The sequence below is a fragment of the Trichomycterus rosablanca genome, chromosome 2 (genome assembly GCF_030014385.1).
Source record: "Trichomycterus rosablanca isolate fTriRos1 chromosome 2, fTriRos1.hap1, whole genome shotgun sequence".
In the NCBI taxonomy this organism is placed as follows: domain Eukaryota; kingdom Metazoa; phylum Chordata; class Actinopteri; order Siluriformes; family Trichomycteridae; genus Trichomycterus; species Trichomycterus rosablanca.
The window spans coordinates 26,475,461-26,498,621 of NC_085989.1; the positions used below are offsets into that span (position 1 = coordinate 26,475,461).

The 23,161-nt window shown below is 37.2% G+C and overlaps 1 protein-coding gene across 1 annotated transcript; it reads right to left on the bottom strand.

Annotated features, from left to right (window-relative positions):
• Positions 1-11,992: 11,992 nt before the first annotated feature.
• On the bottom strand, positions 11,993-15,511 carry LOC134301304 (E3 SUMO-protein ligase ZBED1-like). Its single transcript, XM_062985959.1, has 3 exons — positions 15,294-15,511; positions 13,423-14,851; positions 11,993-12,301 (listed from the first exon to the last, which is right to left on the bottom strand). The coding sequence occupies exons 1-3, from the start codon at positions 15,509-15,511 to the stop codon at positions 11,993-11,995; spliced, it is 1,956 nt and encodes a 651-aa protein (XP_062842029.1).
• Positions 15,512-23,161: the final 7,650 nt, after the last annotated feature.

The window sequence follows — 23,161 nt, forward strand, 5'->3', positions numbered from 1 at the left end:
TATGAATTATGAATGTGAGCAGGGGGAAAGTGGAAGGACACTTCAGGCAGCACCTGGCTTGGTTGCGTAGAACTGAACTCGCTCAAGTGCTAAGGTGGACTAAACGTTGCCGTCACTTGCTAAACTCACAAAAATGCTGAAATTATAGTAATGAATGCTAATATTTACATTTTATTTAAGAAACATACACTTGTTTATTAGAACTTATAAATAGAAGGTACTGGGTTTGATCCCCAGGTGCGGCGGTCCGGGTCCTTTCTGTGTGGAGTTTGCATGTTCGCCCCGTGTCTGCGTGGGTTTACTCCGGGTGCTCCGGTTTCCTCCCACAGTCCAAAGACATGCAAGTGAGGTAAATTGGAGACACTAAATTGTCCATGACTGTGTTCAATATAACCTTGTAAACTGATGAAACTTGTGTAATGAGTGACTACCGTTCCTGTCATGAATGTAACCAAAGTGTAAAACATGACGTTAAAATCCTAATAAAACAAAGAACCCATAAATAAAGTGTTGCCCCTGTAAAAACTGGTTTCTCAACATCAATCCCAGAGGCTGCCTTGCAGAGTTTAGGTTTTTCTAATGCTAAAAAACCTAAGAAAAAAAACAAAACATCCATTTACCAATGCATTGACCTTAAAAGCTGCGTCTGGTGTTGTAAGAGCATAAATCTAAAACTTTGCAAGACCCATATGTAAAAAAAAAAAAAATGCTTCTCTTTAAATTCATGAATTATTTTATTGTCATAAATGTTCAAGGGTGGCACAGTGCCACAGGTACTGTTTGCAGGCCATTGTCTGTGTGGCATTTGTCTTGTTCTCATGTCCGTGTGATTCTGTCCTGCAATACTGGCTCTTGTGAGATCTGATTGTGATTGTTGTGGATGCTCAAATGTTCAGTGCCAGTAGAAGTGGAATAAAAAAAAACAAATTAACCCAGCAGAGAGCCGAGACTGAAACATGGCCCCTCCGTCACGTGTGTAGCAGCCGACTGCATCTTTTCACCTGCCAGGGCGAGTTCATATGTGGGTCAGCTTTGTGTATTAAGAGACAGACCCCGATCCTCATTATTCTTTGTTTTTGTGCACGTGCCATCAATCAGCCAGCAGAGGTCGTAATTGCATTAGTTATGAGGAATACCCTTCTGGCATCCCTTCTGGTGCCCAGCTTGTCAGATGGCAGAGCTGAGTTTTGAACCGACGAGTTTAAGATACCCAGGTCCTATGGATCAGATGTTTAAATAGTCTGTTTTCAGCCCAGCTGCAAAACTGGTGTGTTTTAATATCATTGTTAAATGTCTGCTGTTTTAAGTGTTTTGACCATGTTAAAAAAATTTAATTCACCCTCAACCGCCTACAGTGTGCATGCACCAGTTCTACAAGTTCTGTATATACTGGTGCTGGTCATAAAATTAGAATATCATGAAAAAGTTGATTTCAGTAATTCCATTCAAAAAGTGAAACTTGTATATAATAATAATATACAAGTTTCACTTTTTGAATGGAATTACTGAAATAACCTTTTTCATGATATTCTAATTTTATGACCAGCACCAGTAGATATAGAGAGATCATACTGCAGTTCTAAACTAGATTTTTTACACTTATGTCTAGGAAAAAAACAAAACAATTTCTAAACTATTCTGTGTGCAGTGATCTCCAAACAACTGTAAAAACAAATATTTTTACTGTCAATTTTGGAATCATACAAATCTTGTGAGCCTTGCGGCATGTCAGGTCACCCACGCTGTACTTGCAAATCGGTCCTGTGCAAATCTCTGAGTTGTTCTCCTTTAAACTCCCAAGACATGCCAGTGAGTGAACTGAAAGCTCTAAATTGCTGTGGAACTTGCTGTGAGTGTAAATGAGTGACTATCTCCGTGTTGCCATGCGATGGATTGAAAGAAAGACTGGAATGGGCACCAGTGTTCCTGAGGTAGGCTTTAGATCACTTCATACCTGGTGATAAAGCATGAGGAAGAAGTAGTTACTAAAGATAAATGCATCTCTGTCAGTTTCTTTATATGAACTTAAGAATGCTAGAGTTGGTGCTAATTAAACTTTATTATGAGAACCATATGTGTAAGAACTGTGTGTGCACTTGGCTTCTTTGTAGACACGACTCGCTATTAGAAGGCATGAAGCAATCCCCCCAACACCACATCACCAGACAATTTATCATCTGATGTGTTCTTCGTTGCCATGGATACACCATTTTCCTTAGTAGCAGTGATGCAGTACAGATGAAGCATTGTCACGTCTCTATCTGAACAGGATGAGAGAAGAGGAAAATATACACAGTGTTGAACAGATCAAAGACCTGTAGATCTACTATTTGCAGGCATATTCCCGTGAGGGTCCTTGGAGAAGGTCTTTTCTAAATCTGCTCCATCCACTGCAATACAAAAGGTGCCAAAGTGCACACAGGCCATGAAAGGACAGTTTTAGTACAGACAGTTGCAAGAAAAACTACGTAAAATCTTTGTATTTCCTTGGATTTCTGCATTATTTATGAAATAAGCCTGAATGTCAATTATGACTGTAAACAAAAGCATTCTGTCTGAAGTCATGTAATTTTTCCCAGTCCAGACTAAAAGTGTATGTGAACTTTTCCAAATGTCAGTTGTTTCAGTTACTGATAAGATCACAGGTGTGGATCAGAGATTCTCCTTGAGTTTGCTCTTCACAAAACATATTTTAAAAACAGGAATTGTCCAGATGTATGAATTTAAAAAAGGCTTCAAAATTACTTGTAAAGTTTGTCAGTCACATAAAATTGTCTACAAGGCAAGAAATTCAGTAGTGTTGCAACAAATCCTAGGCTGCACCAGGAGCACAACTGATCCTTTTTGCTATATGGTGTACACCTCATTTGGCTCTAGGAAGGGTCAAGGTTGTGCCAAGCTTCTTCTATTTCAAAATTATTTAGGTCACTGTGGTCCTAAAATGCACAATGCATTAAATATCGTTTTATCTAATTGCCCTAATTTATGCTTTGTCACAATTTGATTATGGAGATCCATAGCCAGTTCCTTCAATTCATATGCTAGTTCGCTAGTTTTTGTCCTGACAATGCAGTGTGACGTGTGTGTGTGTGTGGTTCAAACTATGTCCAATCAATTGAAATTGTAACAGTTAGACTCCAGTTAATTTATTACATTTTATTAAATTTAAAAAAATATTTCTGTGGGAAAAAAAAAAAAAAAAAAAAAAAAAAAAAAAGAATTTGTACAATCCTGTATCAGTATTGGGTCAAATAATGATGTCATTCACTCCCTTGAGTATTAGACGGATGGGGACAACTCACTCACCGATCCAGATTCAGTCCTTCAGCTTGTGCTGGACCAAAAAACGTCTAACGTAACATAAGGTAACACGAGATTTTATTCCATATTTTACAATGAACCTGCGGTAACTTCAGACTGTAACCAAATGAACAAATAACATTAGCTGTTGGTTTGACTAAAACGTTGGGAGATATTTAGTGTAGAAACATTGGCAAGCAAGACAGCTATGTTTGTAAAACCAGTGTGCCTGAGGGGTAGAAGTACTGTTGTCATACAATACAACCAGTTTAATCAAACACCTGCAAAGGTTTCATGTGAAAGTGGCGACAGTTTATGCTATCTATCAGCGAAGAAGACCCTACCAGCCAGCAGACTCTCACTGATCCTTTCCAGAAACGATAAACTTTGTGCAGACAACCCAACGGATAAAAGGGATTACAGAGAAGTTGCCTAACATCGTTTTACTTGATGACTAGCTACTCTCTGTAGTGAAAAATTTGGATTTTGCAGCTTGTTGGAGCAACTAGAGCCCAGGTCTAATCCGTCATCCAGAAAATACATTTTGAAGATTGCTATACCCAAACTGTACACCCGAGTGTAGTTACAGTTAGTAACATTAGATGTCTCACTGTGCACTGGATAAACTCAAACATTTTTGCTCTTCTATTAGAAGAGCTGTGTGTCTATTTCAGCCCCATTATGTAACATTAAACACAATACCAACAATAATAATAATGTTGCATGAAGGGCTCATGCATTAGTATCTCTATCAGTATCGGCTGTTGTGTATCAGAATCTGATTGTAACTAAAATGCGGTTTGGTTCATAACTAATTAGGCTAGATGTAAAATAATGTTGTACTGGCAATTATAAGTCAAGTGGTCTAAATTATTTTTTTAATCTACTATAAAAAACAAGGCAACTTGTATTAATACTTAATTTGCATGGGCAGTTCAACCAATACAACATCTGCATGTTTTTGAGGAACTTGAACTGAAATGAAGAGCTACCTACACACAGCCACAAACCACCAGGTCTTGGAAAACTGGGTTCAAACCTCACCTCCAGTGTTCTTGTGTTTATTTATGTGCTTTCTTTTATTAAACAAAACTGTACAAACCCAACAGTTATATTTACAGTCCACTACAGTTTTTGAGGCCACTGTGGTACTAAAGCCTAAGATATTGTTTTATATTTTTGCCCTGATTTATGCCTTGCCACATTTTAAGCACAGAGATCCACAGCCATAAGGTCATATTTCTTGAATTACTTTCTAAGTCATATATTGTTTGTCTTGACAATGCAGTGTATATTGTGGGGCTTTATAGATCATCTGTGTGTTATCCAAACTATGTCAATTGAACTCACAATTACGTTCTAGATGCATCCCAAGGATGATTAAATCAAACAGGATGCACCTGGCTGCAGTTTGGAGTACAACAGCAAAGCGTATGAATATTTTAGCGATTATTATTTTAAAAAATGTATTTATCGAAAAACACATGTCATTATCGGTGATTTAGTGTAGATTGGTGGGTAAAATGGTAATTCAGTCCATTTAAAATCAAATCCAGACAGTAAAATGTGCAAAAATTCAAGAAGTCTGAATACTTTGTTGTGCATTCTTTTCCCAAACAAGAATCTGTGATATTTATTCTCTTGAAGCTTTAACAAATGCACAAAAAAAATATTTCCAATGTTTTAAATGACTTATTAATTAACATAATTGTGTTTTGTAAATATAATTTGAATAATATAATTTGAATTTAATGCCTACAGCACATTCTGGAAGTATATGTGCATATAAATACATTCCTGACTGCCTTAATTTTTTTTGCATTTGTCTCACTAAATACTAAAGGATTTTTTTTATTGTTAAACAAAAAATTACACAAAGCTAAAGGAGTTTTTACGAAATTTGATTAGATACTATTAGAAAATGTTACAATTTTTTAGCATGTCCAATTGCCCGATTGCGTCATGCTTCCTCTCCTTTAATGTCGATCCCTGCTCTGATTGAGGAGAACGAAGCTAACCCATGCCACCTCCGACACGTGGGCAGCATGCCGTATGCATTTTATCGCCTGCACTTTGACGAGTGCAGTGCAGCTCAGCGTTGTGTATGGAGAGGACACACCCTGAGAGCACTCTTTTCTGATCTCTGTGCAGGTGCCATCAATCAGCCAGCAGAGGTCGTAATTGCACCAGTCATGGGAGAAAGACACCATTCGGCTTAGTGCTGCCCATATCTGAACAACAGGCCAATCGTTGTTCATGTGGCTGCTCAGCCTTAGCCGGTAGGCAGAGCTGAGATTCGATCTGATATATTCGAGATCCCAGCTCTGGTGCGAGTGTGTGTTTTTACCGCTGTGCCACCTGAGCGGCTGAAAATGTTACTGTTTTAACTAAACTAAACTGCCAAATAAATTATCTTTTGTTCAACTGTAGCGAAGTTTTTGAGGCTTTAGCACTCAGAAAGCAAAGGCAGGATTAATGTGTAGGACTTCTGCAAAAATCAGGGCCAGACAGACGGTGTAACTGTAAACAAAAACAACCCACTTATGTAAGCACAAAGAGTTTGATAAAAATAAAACAAGTCAGTATTGCAACATGAGACATCATAGAAAAGAACTAAATACAAAGACCTGCATGTTCTGCCAGAGCAGAACAGAAAGCCAAATAAACAGGACTAAAGTCATTCATGTCTTAGGATGATGGGGGGGATTTTGTTTAGCCATTTTTGTGATGCTAAGTAGTTAATCAGCTTAACATTTACACACACTGTTGACTTTTTAATTATAAAAATAAACAAAGTGAAACTGATGAGTGTTTAAACACTACAAATGAATAACATCAGTGCAAACAGTTGACATTTACAGCTTTGAGCCATCTACAGTTCGAAATAATAATCTTTTTAGCAGCACTGTGGTTTAGTTTTGACCCATTCCTCTTTGCATACTGATTTCAACTCTCTAAGGTTAAGAGAATCCCTTTAGTGGATGCAAAATCTTTCAATTCAAGTGTTTTTTTTTTTTTTTTTATGTTTTGTGTTTGGTGAAATAAAATTGCTCCCTCCTCAACTTCCACTTGGCTATGAATAAGGCCCTACCTAATACATGGCCATGAAAATTGCGCCACGGACAGTGAAATGAGCCGTTTCCCATGTAATATGCAATTTGCTGTGTGCTTCTCTACACGTATCATCTCTCTGTAGTCTGTGCTCAAAAAAACATCCTGATAGTTTGTCTATGTAGAGTTTATTTCTTTCTTTATAAACTTAGCAAACTCTAAAGTTACATTAGCAACCAGTTAGACAAAATGTCCAAGATGTAAAAGTCTAAAGTAGCTAAAAATATGTAAGTGAGTGGTAAACTTCCAACCGATTTTGTGGACGCAAAGGGAGGTGTGTCAACACACGGACATCATTTTATTTATACGTGTTATTTAATGACTGTCGTGAGATGTGGCACTTTAAAAAAAAAAAATTCATAATCTGCGATTTTTGAAAAACAGGTCTGTAAAATTAAGTACTTTTTTTTGCCAAGGAATTTTGTTGAGCCCTAGCTATGGTGCTGTCTGGTTTTTACATTTTCATTTAAGCATTAAATACTGTACGTATTTAATAATCTGTAAGGAAGCTTTTTTACTTTTTTAAAGATTGCTACCTGTTGCACAAACTTCCCAACCAATGGCTGCATCTTTCTGTATCCAAACCAAACATTTATTTTATTCAGATGACAAATGTATAGAAGTAATAAATTGTCAATAGTGTGTAAATTTGAATATATGCAGTGGAAATCTAGTGAACATTAAAAACCTAAGTGGTTACATTTTTGTTTCTCATCTGTGTGTACTACTACTTTAAAATTGAATCTTTTTTTTTTTTTTTTTTAGTTTTACTCGACTGCAAACATTGGACCTTAGCTCGGCTCAGTTTTTGCTAGTCACCATTTAATTCCAAGTTCAGTAAAATACATGTATATATACTCACTTACTGAGCACTTACTGTATTTCGATACTTAAAATGTTCTGTACAATTTGTTACAGCTCATCTTATGGTGGTTATAGGCCACATGGACTATGGTAGATCTGACTTTAATCACTTGATTGATTTATGCTAGCTATTTTCACTTGTCATTATGGCCCAGGTCCTGTTCACTGTCACTGGCAAATAAGAATAAATAGTAAGCAAATATAGATACAGAACTGATTTATACTTTTGATGCTCTGTTTAAAGTATACACAAAAGAATAGAGAAAATGACTCATCAAAGCATAATCAGAAACATGTACGGTGCGATCTGCTCAGTTACAGTCTGTGTAGGAAATAATTGGCTGGAAATTCAAAGGAGGCAAAAGGGACATTTATCATAATTATGTCAAACTCTGATATAGAACACATGGGTTATAAAGAAGCTTATTCTGTTTGGCTAAGGTTAACTGGCATGGTGTTTTGCACTGGAATGTATAATCAGCCATTTAGAGAATTTGTTGCTTTGAAACGGAAAACTTGCAAATCTACTGAAATACAGTTTTTATGTGGAGAGGCTCTACAAGTAATAAAAAAAAAAAAAGGTACCATTGTGTCTACAAAATTTAATGAGAATAAAATATGAAATTATCTGTTTTACAAGCTAAACAGTCCTGTGAAACATTCCTTTGAGATTTTGCTTCATGTTAGTCTTCAGAGGCCATTTCTCAACAAATTCTCCCCCAAAAACACCAGGATTAAATCCACATGTGCATAACACTGTCCTCAACTTTAGTAAACATTCAAAGTCTTATGTATTCATGCATTTATCCACTTTCACTCTTTTTTCACAATCTAGTCATATCCAGTTACCCAGTTGCATCTCTCCTCTACTGCTGCACACCCTTACCCTGACTGAAGTGGGCAGTACTTAGCACGCCCCCCCTCTGGCAAGTGTAGTAGCCAGCTGCTTCTTTTACTTGCTCGAGGTGGGATCACACAGGGATCAGTATTGCATACAGGAAGTCATGCACTGATCTCCATTATTCCCAGCAGAGGCTACTATTGCAGCAGTAATAAGGAATTCCTTCGGCCCACCCACCCTTATACACAGCCAATCGTGTCTGTTTACGTGACAATGTTTTTTTAAATAACAACGTGATATTTGTTTGAATGTATTTGATGCCATTCTTTTATGAATGATGCTCATTTGCTCCAATACGCCTGTATTTATAGTTGCTTTATTTCTATTTATTTAAGATAAACCCATGCAGACGTTATAATTACGAGTGTATATAAGAAGTGTGTTGGGTTCTCATAGCTGTTATTTATTTATTTTTTTCTTGTTGTAATATTTTAAGTCCAGTGTTTAAAGGCTTAGGATTTTGTTGAAATCTGACACACTTCTAGTGCTTTTGTAGGCAGCAAGCAGTAGAAATGTATTATGGAGACTGTTTTACAACTGTACAAATGCCATGTTGACACATTAGATTATCTACAAGCACATTGGGAACATGTTTTTGCTTACATTTCTGAAGTATACATGTGATTTAATAAGGGTTTAATCATTCATGAACTAAACTCCCTGAGATAGATCTTGAACCATTACAGTTTGGTCCATTAATGTGTTGTCAGCATGATCACATGCACATTGTATTTAATGGTCCGTTTCAAAGTGTTGTAATATATTTTGTAAAATTCTGTTAGTTCTCAGTCTCAGCAAATTTGGTAATTGTGAAAGCCCAGTTACTTTTTAGATTTTTGGTTTAGAGCTTATTAGCTTAAACACTTTTGGACATATGCTTTTATAAAGGAATTTACTATTAATATATACTAGATTAGGTGTGTGTAAACGTGGGGTAGACAAATGACAATTTTTGTGTTTAAGAAGAGGTACATTTTTTAAATAATTATTGTATGTAATTTATCTTAGATAAAAATTAGTCTAGACCCTTCAGGACAAATGTCTTAAAGACTGGAGTTAGATTACAGAGCTGCTTGTGCACACGTGGCTTTGCGTCAACTTTGAATTTTAATTTTATTTATGATAGTAGCTTATTGCTAAACCTTGGTATGAGATAAATAAAACCGGATAAGGTGATTTTGTTGATTGTGCAGACTGAGAAAATAATATTCCACAGAATTACACGTGAGCCATGACACTGTGGTGTAGACATGGGCGGCAGCTTAATTGTAGAAAAAGGTTTTATTTATTGGGAACGTTCGCTGTTGTAATAATTTGTGACCAGAAAGCCACAGAATTAAGGCTGCAAATGACTGTATTTTAGCAGATCAGGAACTGTTTATTTGAGGCAAGAAATGTTCATTCTGGTCTCACTAATTATTATTTACCATGTGAAGATGGGAGATGGCAGTCAGTTGATGTTTGAGAGAGCAAAGATGTCTCCTGACAGGTTTTGGTTTGTTCCTGTGGGCCACATCCAGCCCTTTGGCTGTCTTTGCATGAGCTCTGTGGCAATTTAAAATCAGACGTAAATAACACATCACGCATTCAATACAACATCATTGTTTTTATTTTGAAGAAACCACTTTTTTTTATGTGCCAGTGTATCCAGCTTTACCATAATGTTTTGGCGAATTGAACTGTGAGTGCGAGTAATGCAGATGGTAGAGTTTTAACAAGACATGGACTTCTAAGTATTTATTTACTGAAGTCAGATGTAAAGCTGTTTAAGGATCACAATTTTAATCAAGGGTTTAAATCGCCATTATGGTACTAAAAACACAGAGAAATACAAGAACTTGAACGATGCAGATCGGTCACTTCAGAAGCTTTGCTAGCTAAACTGCGAAAGCAGCAAGTTTTACACATCCAGAACTGGAGCAGTCAGGACCAGCTTTGTGATATCCAGAAAGATTATCCAACAATAACAAGGGCAAAACATTAAATTAGGTGATCAGACTCCAAACTAAATAGCAATAGGACTTTGTGTAAAGTTAATTTAAAAACCTCCACACATGTTTTTATTAAAGTTGATTAAATAGTGATATGTAGATGTTTTTTACCTTGCTTGCTTGCTTATTTTCATTTTCTGATTAACATCTACTCTTAACAGTAACATTATCAGAACTGTACAGTTTACTGCTTTTTTAAAGACAGATACAATTAATATTGAACAGAATTAAGTTCAGCGTATTGGTCCAGCCCTTCACAACAGTCCCAGTTCTCATGTGGCCCCTTGAAAAAATTGAATGCCCACGTCTGTTCTAGACCATGTTTTGGTCATTGACATCTGTGTCTTACTGTGACTTTGGTCTTGCCCTAAACTGTTTGGCCATCATTGTACCTTTGGCCATTTTTACCTTTTAATATGTTTTTTTCTACTGTACGTAGAAAGGTGCATAAAAAAGTCATACATGGTACATGCCATGTAAAGGTTGAATTTCAAAGGTTTTATGCAAAGGTTTCATTTGTAGATTGTGAAGGATCTAATGCAGAACACAACATACACAGCCATTCTGTCAACTATAAAACATTTCTACAGCCAGCATCATGTGGCAATAAGTGCACCAATAAAACTTTGAATGATTGTTACTCATGCTTATTTTTTATTGCATTTGGTCCCTTTTGATTTGTTTGACATTTTCAGAAACCCATAGTGAAAGCTGTCAAATTGCACATGATTGACTCAGTGTAGTAAACTGAAGGACAAAGGCAGGATGATGGTTATAGTCACTGCAGAATATTTCTGACATAGAGCTACATGGACCAAAGCAGTGAAGAAATAGTAAAGATCCTATTCAAATAATTACTTCTTCTAATGATTAGATTTTTTTTGTCTCATCACTATTCTTTTATAAATGTCACAAAATTGAAAGCATATACTTGATATAATTACGACAGTTTGGAGAAGCCACTGCCCTGGTTCAAGATCCATATAAAACCTTGTTTAAAAAATAATCCTCTTACCCAAATTTAACATAACTTAATCAACTTAACCAAACTTTCACATACGCGCTCCAAGTTAAAAATATACACTACCGCTCAAAAGTTTGGGATCACTGTGAAATTTTCTTGTTTTCAATGGAAACACACATGAGATTAGGAAATGTAGCAAATAAACAGGACATGCAGACATTGTCAGAGTAAGAAATTTTGATTTTAATGGAAATGATGACTGTGTACAGATTTTGCCTTCATCAAAAAAGCCACCTTTTGCAGCAATTACAGCCTGGCAGACCCTAGGCATTCTAGCTGTCAATTTTTCGAGGTAATCTGATGTGATTTCACCCCATGCTTCCTGGAGCATCTTCCATAACATGGATTGGCTTGATGCAGTCTTCCTCCGTACCATACAGTCCAGCTGCTCCCACAACAGCTCAATAGGGTTCAGATCCGGAGACTGTGCTGGCCACGCCATTACAGTCAGAATTCTGGCCGACTCCTTATTTCTTAAATATTGCTGGCACATTTTGGAGGTGTGTTTGGGGTCATTATCCTGTTGTAGGATGAAATTGGCCCCAATCAAGCACTGTCCACAGGGTATGGCATGGCGTTGCAAAATCTTGTGGTAGCCTTCCTTCTTTAAGGTCCCTTCCACTCAATATAAATCTCCTATTTTACCACCTCCAAAGCATCCCCAGACCATCATGCTGCCTCCACCATGCTTGACAGATAGCATTGGTCTTGCATCTTTTCATTGTTTCTGCACCTCACAAATGTTCTTCTGTTTGATCCAAAGACCTCAAACTTGGACTCATCTGTCCACACCACCTTCTTTCAATCTTCCAGTGTCCAATGTCTTTTCTCTTTGGCCCATCGCAGTCTTTTCTTTTTATTGGCTTGTGTGAGGTATAGCTTTTTCTTGGCAATTCTGCCATGAAGTCCAGCATCCTGAAGTCGCTTCTTCACTGTTGATACTGACACTGGTGTTTGACAGGTTCCATTTAGTGCAGCTGTCAGTTGACCACCTGTGAGGCGTTTTTGTCTCAAACTGCACAGTCTAAGATATATATCTTCTTGCACAATTGTGGATCGGGTCCTTCCACTCTTTTTTCTGTCCTTGTTAGAGCCAGTTTGTGCTACTCTCTGAAGGGAGTAGTTAACAGCATGGTAAGATATTTTCAGTTTCTTTGCAATATCTCGCATTGAGTAGCCTTCCTTTCTTAACACGATAGACTGACTGGTCTCTAAAGAAAGTTGTTTCTTTCTGGTCATTTTAAGCCTCTAAGCAGGCCAACTGCTGATGCTTCAGATACTAAACTAACCTAGAATGTCGTGCTTCCTTTTATGCTCCCTTATTAGTATAACGTTTTATAGCTGTGCAAGAAAATTAAAAAAGGGTTTCCTAACAATCAATTAGCCTAATAATATTCTTAATAGGGATGCACCGATCCAACTTTTTCAGTTCTGATACCGATACGATACATATACTTTGCATATCGGTCGATACCCGATACCGATCCGATACCATTGTTGAATTAATAAACCGTATACTTTATCATGTGGGAAAGACTTAAGGCATCAGGATTGACTTAAACATTACTAAGTTTGCAAAACAAAATATAATTAACCCAGATATAAATGTACTGAACTGCTATTTATTTGTCAATAAAATAATAAACAATTGTGCAGGACCTTGGCACAGCATTCAAATTCAAAATAAAAAAGTTAAAATATTTTCTTAAATATTTCTTCTTAAAATATTTTAAAATAAATTAAATGTATCAGCTGAAACTGAAGTAGTTACACAAACAGTAATCAATCTTATTTTTCAAATATGTAGTGTAAACAGTAATTCAAAATAAAATCTAGCAGCGGAAGAAGAACCTGAGAATAAACGAATACCTTGGTACAATACAATCAGTAATCAAACACTGTAAACAAGCAAACATCTAGTGCAATTCAACATAAAGGGTGTGTTGGAGATGTTCCCCGCTGCTGAGAAGAGGCGCTCAGAGGAAGTAGAAGTAGCAGGAATACACAAGAATGATTTGGCCAATGATGCAAGAGTTGGATACTTTGTATGATTCAACTTCCACCAAGACAGGGGATTTTCTGAGTTTGAGATGGGCTGCTCTCCAAAGTACGCTAGCAGCTGCCATAAGACAACATATGAAAATTAACCTGGTGGCTAAATCTGGCATGTTACATGTGATTTTAAATGTTTATTAATAAGCACTGTTCCTATATAAATAAATAAAACTTACTTCATTAGTTATCAGTTGCTTTTGCGCATCCTGCTCATTGGTTTCACTGTCGCTGTCTGTTGAGTCACATCCTAGCAGGGACTCGAGAGCTGAAACAGACCTACTTGGAGTTCTCGCAGCTGAGGCTGCAGCATGCCTGTCTGGTGGTGCTGTGGCTTTTTCCTTCCCATTGGTGATCAGGTCCTTTACAGTACTACTCCCATCCATGCACTGTAAGGCCAGAGTTTGAACTTGATTTTGAAAATTAAACCTCTCCTCTGGTGCCAGGAATTTCATTTTTCGAAAAGGTGGATCTAGCGCAGCTGCTATGATCAGTTTACTTGGGTCATCATCTGTGATAGTGACCAATTTTGACCAACGTGCACTGATCTCATCTGAAGCAGCTGTCTGGAAGGCCCGCACTGGAGCTGTATCATAGGCAGTGTGCGTGGACTTCAAAAGGCCTCTGACCAAAGGAGGCAGGGAAGAGACTGTCACATAGTTTTTACCACTCGGGTAGACAGTGGCACATTCAAAGGCCTGAAGAGCTTTTACCAGTTCTTCTATCAGTGTCCACTGATCAGCTTTGAGGTCTAGGTATTGTTTCCCTCTTTGTGTTACAGCTGGGTCAGACAGAGTTGCAGTGAGTGGCCATCTCTGTTCCAGCAGGCGAGTCATCATATAATAGGTGCTGTTCCACCTGGTAGAAATGTCCTGGACAAGTTTGTGTTCTGGGGTCCCCATCTGTTTTTGCTTGGTTTTCAGCTTGCTTGAAGCCAGTTCACTTCGTTTGAAGTGCTCCACGAGACACCTTGCTGCTCCCAGTGCTTTACTGATCTGAGGGTGTTTCAGTGCATTATTGACCACCAACTGTAAAGTGTGGCCTGCGCAGCGGACAGACATCCACCCATGTTTTTCCTGCAAGATGTTTGCTGCCAGCACAATATTGGAGCCATTGTCATGGACGACAGCCATAATCTTGTTTGGATGAATCTCAAACAGTTCCACAGTCTGCTCAATCCATGCAGCAATGTTGGGTCCAGTGTGTCGTTCTTCTAATGGCAATGTTGTGAGGCAGAAGCTAGTGAGCTCCCACTCATCACTTATGAAGTGACAAGTGATGCCGAGATATGCCTCTGTGGCAACACTGGTCCAGGCATCAGCTGTCAGGGAAATCTTGTTCTTGGTTGACTTAAGAAATTCTTTAAACTTACCCACAGTATGTTCATATTTTGCCTCCATGAGCTTGGTAAAATGAGTTCTGGAAGGTAAGGTGTAACCTGGGTGGAATGTGTTTATCATCTTCTTAAAGCCTTCATCTCCAACTATGGATATTGGTCTCATGTCATTGATAAACATGTTGAGTATGCTGTCTGTCAAGATCTCAGCCATTTGAGGGGTGCATGAGCCTCTTTTCTGGACAAAGTCATCCACACGCCTTTGCTTAGTGCTATTAATAGAAAGAGAAAACAAAAAGCTATATAAATGATGTCAAACTGAAGGTTATGTATCATAGTTTATTATAAATAATGTACTGGCTATGTCAACTAAACCATAACAGGATTAATATGAATGTGAATTAATGCCAGCTAACTACTAGCTATACCATTAAGTGGAGAATGCTTATTATTGAGAATGAATGCTCTCATCAACGTGAGCAAAAAATATATAAGACGAGACAGGGTAACGTTAGGCTATAACGTTATAAAAACGTATATAAAGTTTTTTAACGTTACTCCTATAAATCACTGATTAACTATTGCACTTAATGCATTAGTTAGCTAACAAACCTGAAAAATAGCGAACTCTTAGCAAGTTTTACGATAGGTAAACTAGCTAGCTAACAAACATTAACCACGTTGGCTAAAGCATGAAGCGGTGTTTTTACGTACCTGTCTGGAGTAGCGCTGGCAATCATGGCTGCAGGGTGCTTGCGTTTGAGGTGCTCGTGCATCACTGTAGTGCTGCCGTGGAATGACAATTCTGTTTTGCAGTGTCTGCATTCAGCTCGTTTCTTCTGTTTATTTAGGCTGAAATGCTCCCATACCTTAGAATGTCTCGGTCTCGCTGTATTTGCTTTTCCATCTTCACAAACTCCACGCTGCGCCATCATCAATGGTGTTCTTTTTTGTTTGCACCGACTTCACTCACGGCAGGCAATGGAAGCGACACTGCGCCCCCTGCAGTTCCTTTAGTGCATTGCAATAATAACGAAGCGTCGACAATAAAATTCCACATCGACAAATTTTTATAGTCGACGTTGTCGATTATGTCGACTAATCGTTGCAGCCCTAGTTGGAGAAGCTAGCGATCTCTCTACATATACAGCATTTTACGTCATCCTGTGCGCGCTCCCGATAAGGAGACTGTTACAAATCCTAGATGCCTTAAATTCCTCACTTCTGAGGCATCTTAATATTTCAATGTTATTTTGGCTCAAGAACGAGTGAGCGTCCGACGCTGCCTTGGTGATCAAGGCAATCCCAGCATTCATTGCGGGTCGGGCGCTCTTCTCTCACAGAAAAATAAACATGGCTGACGGGGCGGAGAAACGAATGGAGTTATTATCAAACGTAAATAAAATATTACTGATTTTTAACCTGTATAAACTTGTACCGAGTGTTTTTATTTGCAAGTTCGAGCTTGTCAGGAAATGTAACCGTTATCGGTACATGAAGGGAGGTGTTATATTGACGTTAGCGTGCTGTGCTACCTCAATTCATTGGTTTTAATGGCAAGATGCTAAACGCGAAACCCGATGGAAGCGCTGTCTAAGTAGCGCGTTCGAATAATATTGACTTATTAGAATCCTCTCTACTGAGGCAGCGTATCGGCCCCATTGGATCGGCCTAATTATCCGATACCCGATCTGTCTCATTTTGGTAATATCGGGACCGATATCCGATCTTGATATCGGATCAGTGCGTCCCTAATTCTTAACTTGGATTGGCAGCCATACCAGGAGATTGAGGCTGAGGACTGAATTGCTGATAATAAAACTATATGCAAAATAGGCCTCTATACAATGCAAACATTTTCATTGTTTAAAGATCATCTGATACATTTAAGTTAATCGTGTAATGGACAAAATTGTTTGTGAATTGCATGAAAATGTGTTTTTCTTTGGAAAAGAGGGAAATTTGCAAGTGATCCCAAACTTTTGAGCGGTAGTGTACATACAGCAGATATAAATGTAAACAATTTCATCAGTACCATATGAACTTTCCTCTATTAACAACAAGGCTGTAGCTATAAATTGAACATTTGGGGAACCAGATCTGGGCTAGGAGTGGGTGTTCCTACCATATGAGCAACTAATGGGAACACTAATGGATCCTAGCATTACGCAAAACTACTGAGTGGTATATGTTTATTTACAGTTTTTACATTATAATATTAGGGGGGATTTGAACATATCTGAACACCTCCATGTATATTGTGATTACATCCTTGTTTAAAAACTAATAATTTAAAATATAAGCATCAAACTACATTATAATTTACATTGTTGTAAAAGTGGCAATTCATTGTAATGCTATCAATTTTTTATACATACTTTCAAATTTGTTTCTCATTTATTTAATCTGAGAGAAACTAGTGCTGAGTGGTCTGAGCTATATTGTCTAATTAGTAGTTTTTTGTGGATGTTCTCAGGAATCCGCAGTAGTAATAATCTTGCATATATCATTGTTTAGTAGATATGGACTTAAATCTGAAAAGGGAATTTTACTACCTGTCCACATAGTGCAACATCTTTATGACCTGTGTCTTAGTGTGTATAATTTGCTATGTCAGGAAAATGATTCTTAACAATCCCAAAATCATGCAGTAGGGTAAAAATTAATAATCTGCTTAGGGTTTTTTTACACTGAGTGTCTTATCTCCCTGTCTCATTTAATAATGTAGCCTTAGCCCAGTCAGAGCACAGTGTATACACGTTAGTAATCTGCTTCCATTTCTTATGCTAACAGATTTTGCATTTGTGTTAAAATTAGAACAAGGGAAATCAATCCTTAATTGGTCAAATGAAATGAAATCTGCATATTTACTCTTGTCTGTTTTTACTGTTTAGTTATCCCATTATGTGTCTCTTTTGCCCAGGTAAAAATGTTTTGGACTGTTCACAGCTAAATCTAACAATCACCTCAAATTAGCATGACTGTGTCCTTTTAAAACTATTTACTCAGGCTAACAATTCAATCTTCACATTTATTCTGTAATTTAATTCTTTTCGAATCATTTCTTTCCCACTGCTGATACCATAGTGATGTCTTTTTTTGGTGACAATTTAAATATTAAATCAGTAGTAATATTAAATAAATAATGTTAAATCAGGTCTTTCTTATATTTTACATATGTAAATTATAAAATGGATGCATAGCCAAGAAATCTTTTTGATATTGATATTTTTAACAGTCCTAACAGTACTAACAGTAACAGTCCACGTAATATGAAGAGGCTTCGTGCCCATATAGTGCAGTAAAAAATAGCCCCTTTCCAAATCTTATTTTTGCTCAATTGTTACTTTGAAATGTTTCAGATCTTCCAACTAACTTTAATATAAGATGAAGACAAAATGACTAAACACAAAACGTATCTTGCCAGAAGCAAGCGGTTGCAATAAGCGTCTGCAGAATAAGTTTTAAATTTCTTTTTTTATCAAGTGCCTCACGTTTACTGGTTAATTTACACTGTGAGCTGGTCCTAGTAATCCTACGGCAATTCAGTTATCAACCGGGTAGTCAAAATGTCTAAAGATATTTAAAGCAGTCTAACAAGTCTAAAGCAGCTAAAATGGTACTGTTGTTTAATGACTGCTGTGAAAGGTGTCGCTTTTCTTAAAAGAAAAACAAAAAAAACCAAACATATGTGGGTTGCATGTCTGTGTGAATACACCTTTTCACCACAGTGTGTTACTCATTAAACACAACATCAGCGGCATCCTGAATTATGCACCTTTGTTGTCAGATGCCCTCTTATTGGAAAGGGCCCTATATTTCTAAGTCAAACAAAGTCACATTTATTTTACACTTGTTCCTCCACTTCTGTCCAGGAACCTCAGGCTACTAACCAGAGTCCTTATGCAGCGTTGAAGACCCCATTTTTGTAGTCTGGCCTTTTCCCACCTGGCAGACTAGTGGCCAATTTGTTTGCTGCCACAACTTTCCAGTTGGTAAACCACAGCTCTACCAAAGAGGTTACTACTGTCCGTGGTAGCCTTGTGTATCTTTTGTTTAAACCAAATCATGATGCTCTCGGTGGTTACTAAGTCGTCTGCTTATTGAAATTTGAAATATTATTTACAAAATATACTCAAGTGGGTCAAGTGGGAAGTCATTGCTTATTTTTTTTAAATAAAGGTTCAAATTAATTAACATCACACATTCTTCTATTTATTGCATTTTACAAAATATTGTATTAAATGTCTCCACTGTGTGGTATGAAAGGAGCTGACTTTGTACATTGTATCTGGGCTTGTAGATACATTCAGGACTTTTGGGAAAAAGTCTTATTAAAACTAAAATTAATTTTTGGGAATAAATTGACAATGGATCCACTTTGTTTTATTATGGGTGTCCCAAACCCGGACATTAAAGGGATAAATAAACAGAAGCTCTTGTTATCACTGACTTATGCTGCACGGAAAGTTATTTTGTTGAAGTGGATCTTGGACAGACCACCAACACTCTCTGACTGGCATAGTAATTTTGGATTTTTTGCCAATGGAATATTTAACATACTGGGCTAAAGATAACCTCAAACAATGGTATAATATCTGGACTGTCTTTTTGGACTATACTGGTGATCGAAAATAATAGAGTGGCTAAGTTTTATCCCTTCATCACTAATTATTATACTGGGACACTGGAGAAGTTTGTGTTATAACAATTTAAGTTAGCGGTTTGTATATGTAAATGTACTTTCTTCTAGTTTTTATTTACGGCTGTATAAATGGGTGTAAATCGAACATTGAATACAGTGTGGGAGGCTTTGGAGATGTAATATGTAAATAATGTGTAGTGGTCATTGTTTGTTTGTATGTAAGTTCAAGTTCAACAATGTGAAAAATAATAAAAATGTCTCCACTGTTTCAGAAGTGGGGTTTGTAGAGCGTACACACCGAAATTACCGGCAGCCCTGTTAAATCTAATCATTGTGTACATAGAACCTTTTCAGCAATGCGTTGTGGCCAATCATAATGCTCATTTCTTTCTATTATTAAACATTTACAAGTATCAATAAGAAACATATGCACAAGATACAAATTCAATCTAAAATGAGAGAAGACAAATAACTAGAGATGTGCATTTCCGGAGAAAATGCGAGTGTGATTGCCGTGTGCCGGTCGGCGGGCGTGCGCAGGTCGGGGGCGCGCATGCGTTTAGAAGTGGTGCGGTGCGTGGGGTGTGAATACTTTCTCTCAGACAGGCCACTGTATCTGTGCACAAGCTGTGGTGTGAGCACAAGGGTGTGTTTGAAAAGCCAAACCTGTAAAAAAATGCATTTCTGCACGTTTGTACTGCTTACAAATCAGTACTCATTCATTTACATGTGATTATCACTGCAGGGGCCATGGTATTGCGCAATCTATGATCGGCTGTGTCTCATTTACAGCTTTCAGGCATAGTGCACTCAGACTTCGGTCCCTCTTTTAGCATTTAGCAATTCCCATTGATTTTAATGCATCCGTTAGCCTTGAAGCTAACGGATATAAATATCTTTTTTTCTGTTGCAACGCGAATGATATGACGCTCCCTGCTAAGTGTAACTGCAGTATAATTTCATTCTGTGCAGCGTTTTCATCTTAAAAATCACTAATACTTTAGTTACAGACCAAAATAAGTCAGCTTTTTTGGCGGCCGCCATTTTTTATTCTCAGAACGGCCTGAAGATGCCGCCTACGTCATCACGTTGACGTTCTGTGGAAAGCCAAAGGTGTCAAGATTTTTGTCCAAAAATTCGGGCAAAAACGGGCATAAATGCCACACGGATGGGCGTATCCGGATGATTTTTTGGATTTGGGCGCTAATTAATGACCCGGTCGATCAAGGGTTGGAACGGCGTTGATAGCTCGAAATTTTTTTCAAAATGAATGGGAGTCAATGGGGCAAAACGGGCACCTTAAAACGGGCACTGTGCCCACAGTGTTGGTTCGATCCAAAAGCTGTATACAAGCAGTCCATTCCCGTATGGGCCGGACGATTTGGCACTGGAACGGGGTCGATATCTCGAAAATTGCGGACGAAGAAAGGGAGACAAAAAACGGGCGGAATGGCAATAATATATTGAAAACGAAAATAACAATAACAATAGTGTGCTTGCATTCTGCAATCACACTAATAAGGGAAAAGTGAAAAACATAAGGGTTGTTGATAGGATATTTTGTTAATGCTGGACTACAAGTGTACATTGTTGCCAGGTCTGTGTGATTTGGATCAGCAAGATTTTAATATCTTGCCATGCCTTTTCATATCTATAGTTAATAGCACAAATATTTGACGGAAATTTGTGTTGGTGAGTGAACTGAGTGGAGATACGTGGTATAGCTTTAAAGGTTGTTATTTCTGAAGCAGTAAATCACATTATAAAAGAACCTACTAATATACAAACATCAACAAATGTGATAAATAGCTTTTTCTATCAAAAACAAATTAATTAAATTTGACAATCTGAAGAACCTTTAAGATGGATGCTGCATGGGGTGTTTAAAATAAGGGAATCTTTAAGCGGTGAAGATTCAATAGACCAGGTAAGTGCCACCTTTTGGTTGGGAGCGGATGGGTGGAAAAAAACCCAGTTTTTTTTTTTTTTTGTGCTGAACTTTTTGTACTGATTTCTCTATTTTGCAAAAAAGAATTGATTTCCTTCATGAGTGCAGGACCTTGCCTTTAGTTAAAGACTTGTTGTATAGACTAAGAGAGAAGATGGTGCATCAACGGCGTTGAAGCCAGAAACCTCTGGCAGTTTTGCAAAGAGATTAGACCAGAATTAGTTTGTTACAGTAAAGTCAAAGTAATGCTTTTTCAGATTAGGTAGGCATTTTTTGGGCATTGGTCTTTGCTGTTTCTCTTTATTGAAATTCTGCCTCCGCGGGGTTTGTATGTTCTGCAGAGAGTGTTGGAGGTAATTAAATAGTTTTGCAATGAAAACATAGGGTTTATGGTTTGGCATAAATGGTAAGGTTACAAATACACTGTAAGCCCGGATAAGTTAAATCTACTTAAAACATTTGAGGAAACCGGTTGCCTTAAAAAAGTTAAGTAATGTATAATGAAAACTTGAGTTAGCATAACTTAAAACATTAAGTTATTACACCTAAAAGGCAAGTTGATTAAACTTTGTTTTTTTGGTTATACCAACTGCTTTTCCCAAAAATTCTACTTATTATCTTGAGCTCAATGGACAAAAATAGTGATTTCTTCTTAGTTTTCATGTTAATTACATTTTAAATATCAATTACAAATGTTTATAGAAAAACAGACAGAATTATAAAATAGTTTTTCTTTATTTCACTTCAGAAGTATTTACTTAAAATACAACATGTTAAGAAAACATCTTAAACACTGTACAAGCTGTATATAAAGTTCTGATGAAACACAAACAGCTCCTCACAGTAACCATGAATCTGTACTCAGTTTCACACAGCAAGCTGATTTCTTAACGTTTGGCTGGTAGCTTTCTAAAACAAAACAAAGAAACAGAAGTATTAATATCAACATTAATACCATTCATTTAAGGATTAAAATAAAGCAAGCCAGCACACTCTTTGCTTCGTATGAAGGCTAGCATGCTAGCATGTAGCCTAAACACGGGGAAATAAAGCAGCGCTGTTTGATTATTTATTTAGTGTCAACATTAAGATCATTTATTATAAACAAAATTGTTAAGTAAAGTACAACACTTACCAAAATTGGACGGAAGATGAAAAAGTCCCATCAGACTGGTGTACATGCTACTCAAAAATAGCATAATGAGGAAGAAAATGTTCGTCCATTTAGTTTAACAAAGGTTCCACTTCACAAAAGACAAGTTTACTTTTGCAAAAAGCCTTAAATGAAAAGTAAAAAGTAATTTGCAACAACAGGTTACAAAAGTTAAAACAAATGGCTGCCCGAACACAAGAAAATCATTTTTACAGCGAGCTGAAAAATGGCGGACTTACACGTAAATGGGGGCGTTTTTCTGTTTAATTACCTTAACTTCACTTTTTTAAGTTAATCTGATAGAAAAGTAATTTTTTTTGTTTAGTAAACTTAAATCTTTTAGCACATTTAAATGTGTACTCAAATGAGTACAATGTACTCTGCATTTTTTTAGTAGAGCAAAAAAACTTAAATAATTTATGTAAGTTGTACTAAAAATGTTTGATTAAATATAAAGTCCAGGCTAACAGTGTACTGTAAAGCTTGTGTCTATGCCAATGTATTCTGTTTAAAAGTTTTTGCTGTATTCCTGCTTGTTGTTTATACAACTCCATTCTTGTGTTTCCCCTCACTCCGTATCCTGAGTTCTCATTGGCTGTAGCAAGACATTCCACTCACTGATAGTCGTAACCTGGTCACAGCACTGGAGTTGCTAACCAGATATTTAGCTTGCTCGATATTTTTCAGAACTCTGCAAGTGATCTGCAAGCCTCTCAGATCGTGTCTTTGAACATTTTACACATAGCAACTGAGAGCCAATTTCTGAGCCCTGAGCAAAGTCTGATTTGCCTCTGAGCTAGTGCATCTGTCCGCGACCTCAAACCTTTTGGCGAGTG

What these genes read in the sequence shown, in the direction of transcription:
- LOC134301304 (XM_062985959.1), bottom strand. Translation starts at nt 15,511, where the DNA reads ATGGCGCAGCGTGGAGTTTGTGAAGATGGAAAAGCAAATACAGCGAGA. An exon ending in GCCAGCGCTACTCCAGACAG is followed by an intron (nt 14,852 to 15,293) that starts GTACGTAAAAAC and finishes TTCTATTAATAG; the next exon opens with CACTAAGCAAAGGCGTGTGG. An exon ending in AGCAACTGATAACTAATGAA is followed by an intron (nt 12,302 to 13,422) that starts GTAAGTTTTATT and finishes TACTCCCTTCAG; the next exon opens with AGAGTAGCACAAACTGGCTC.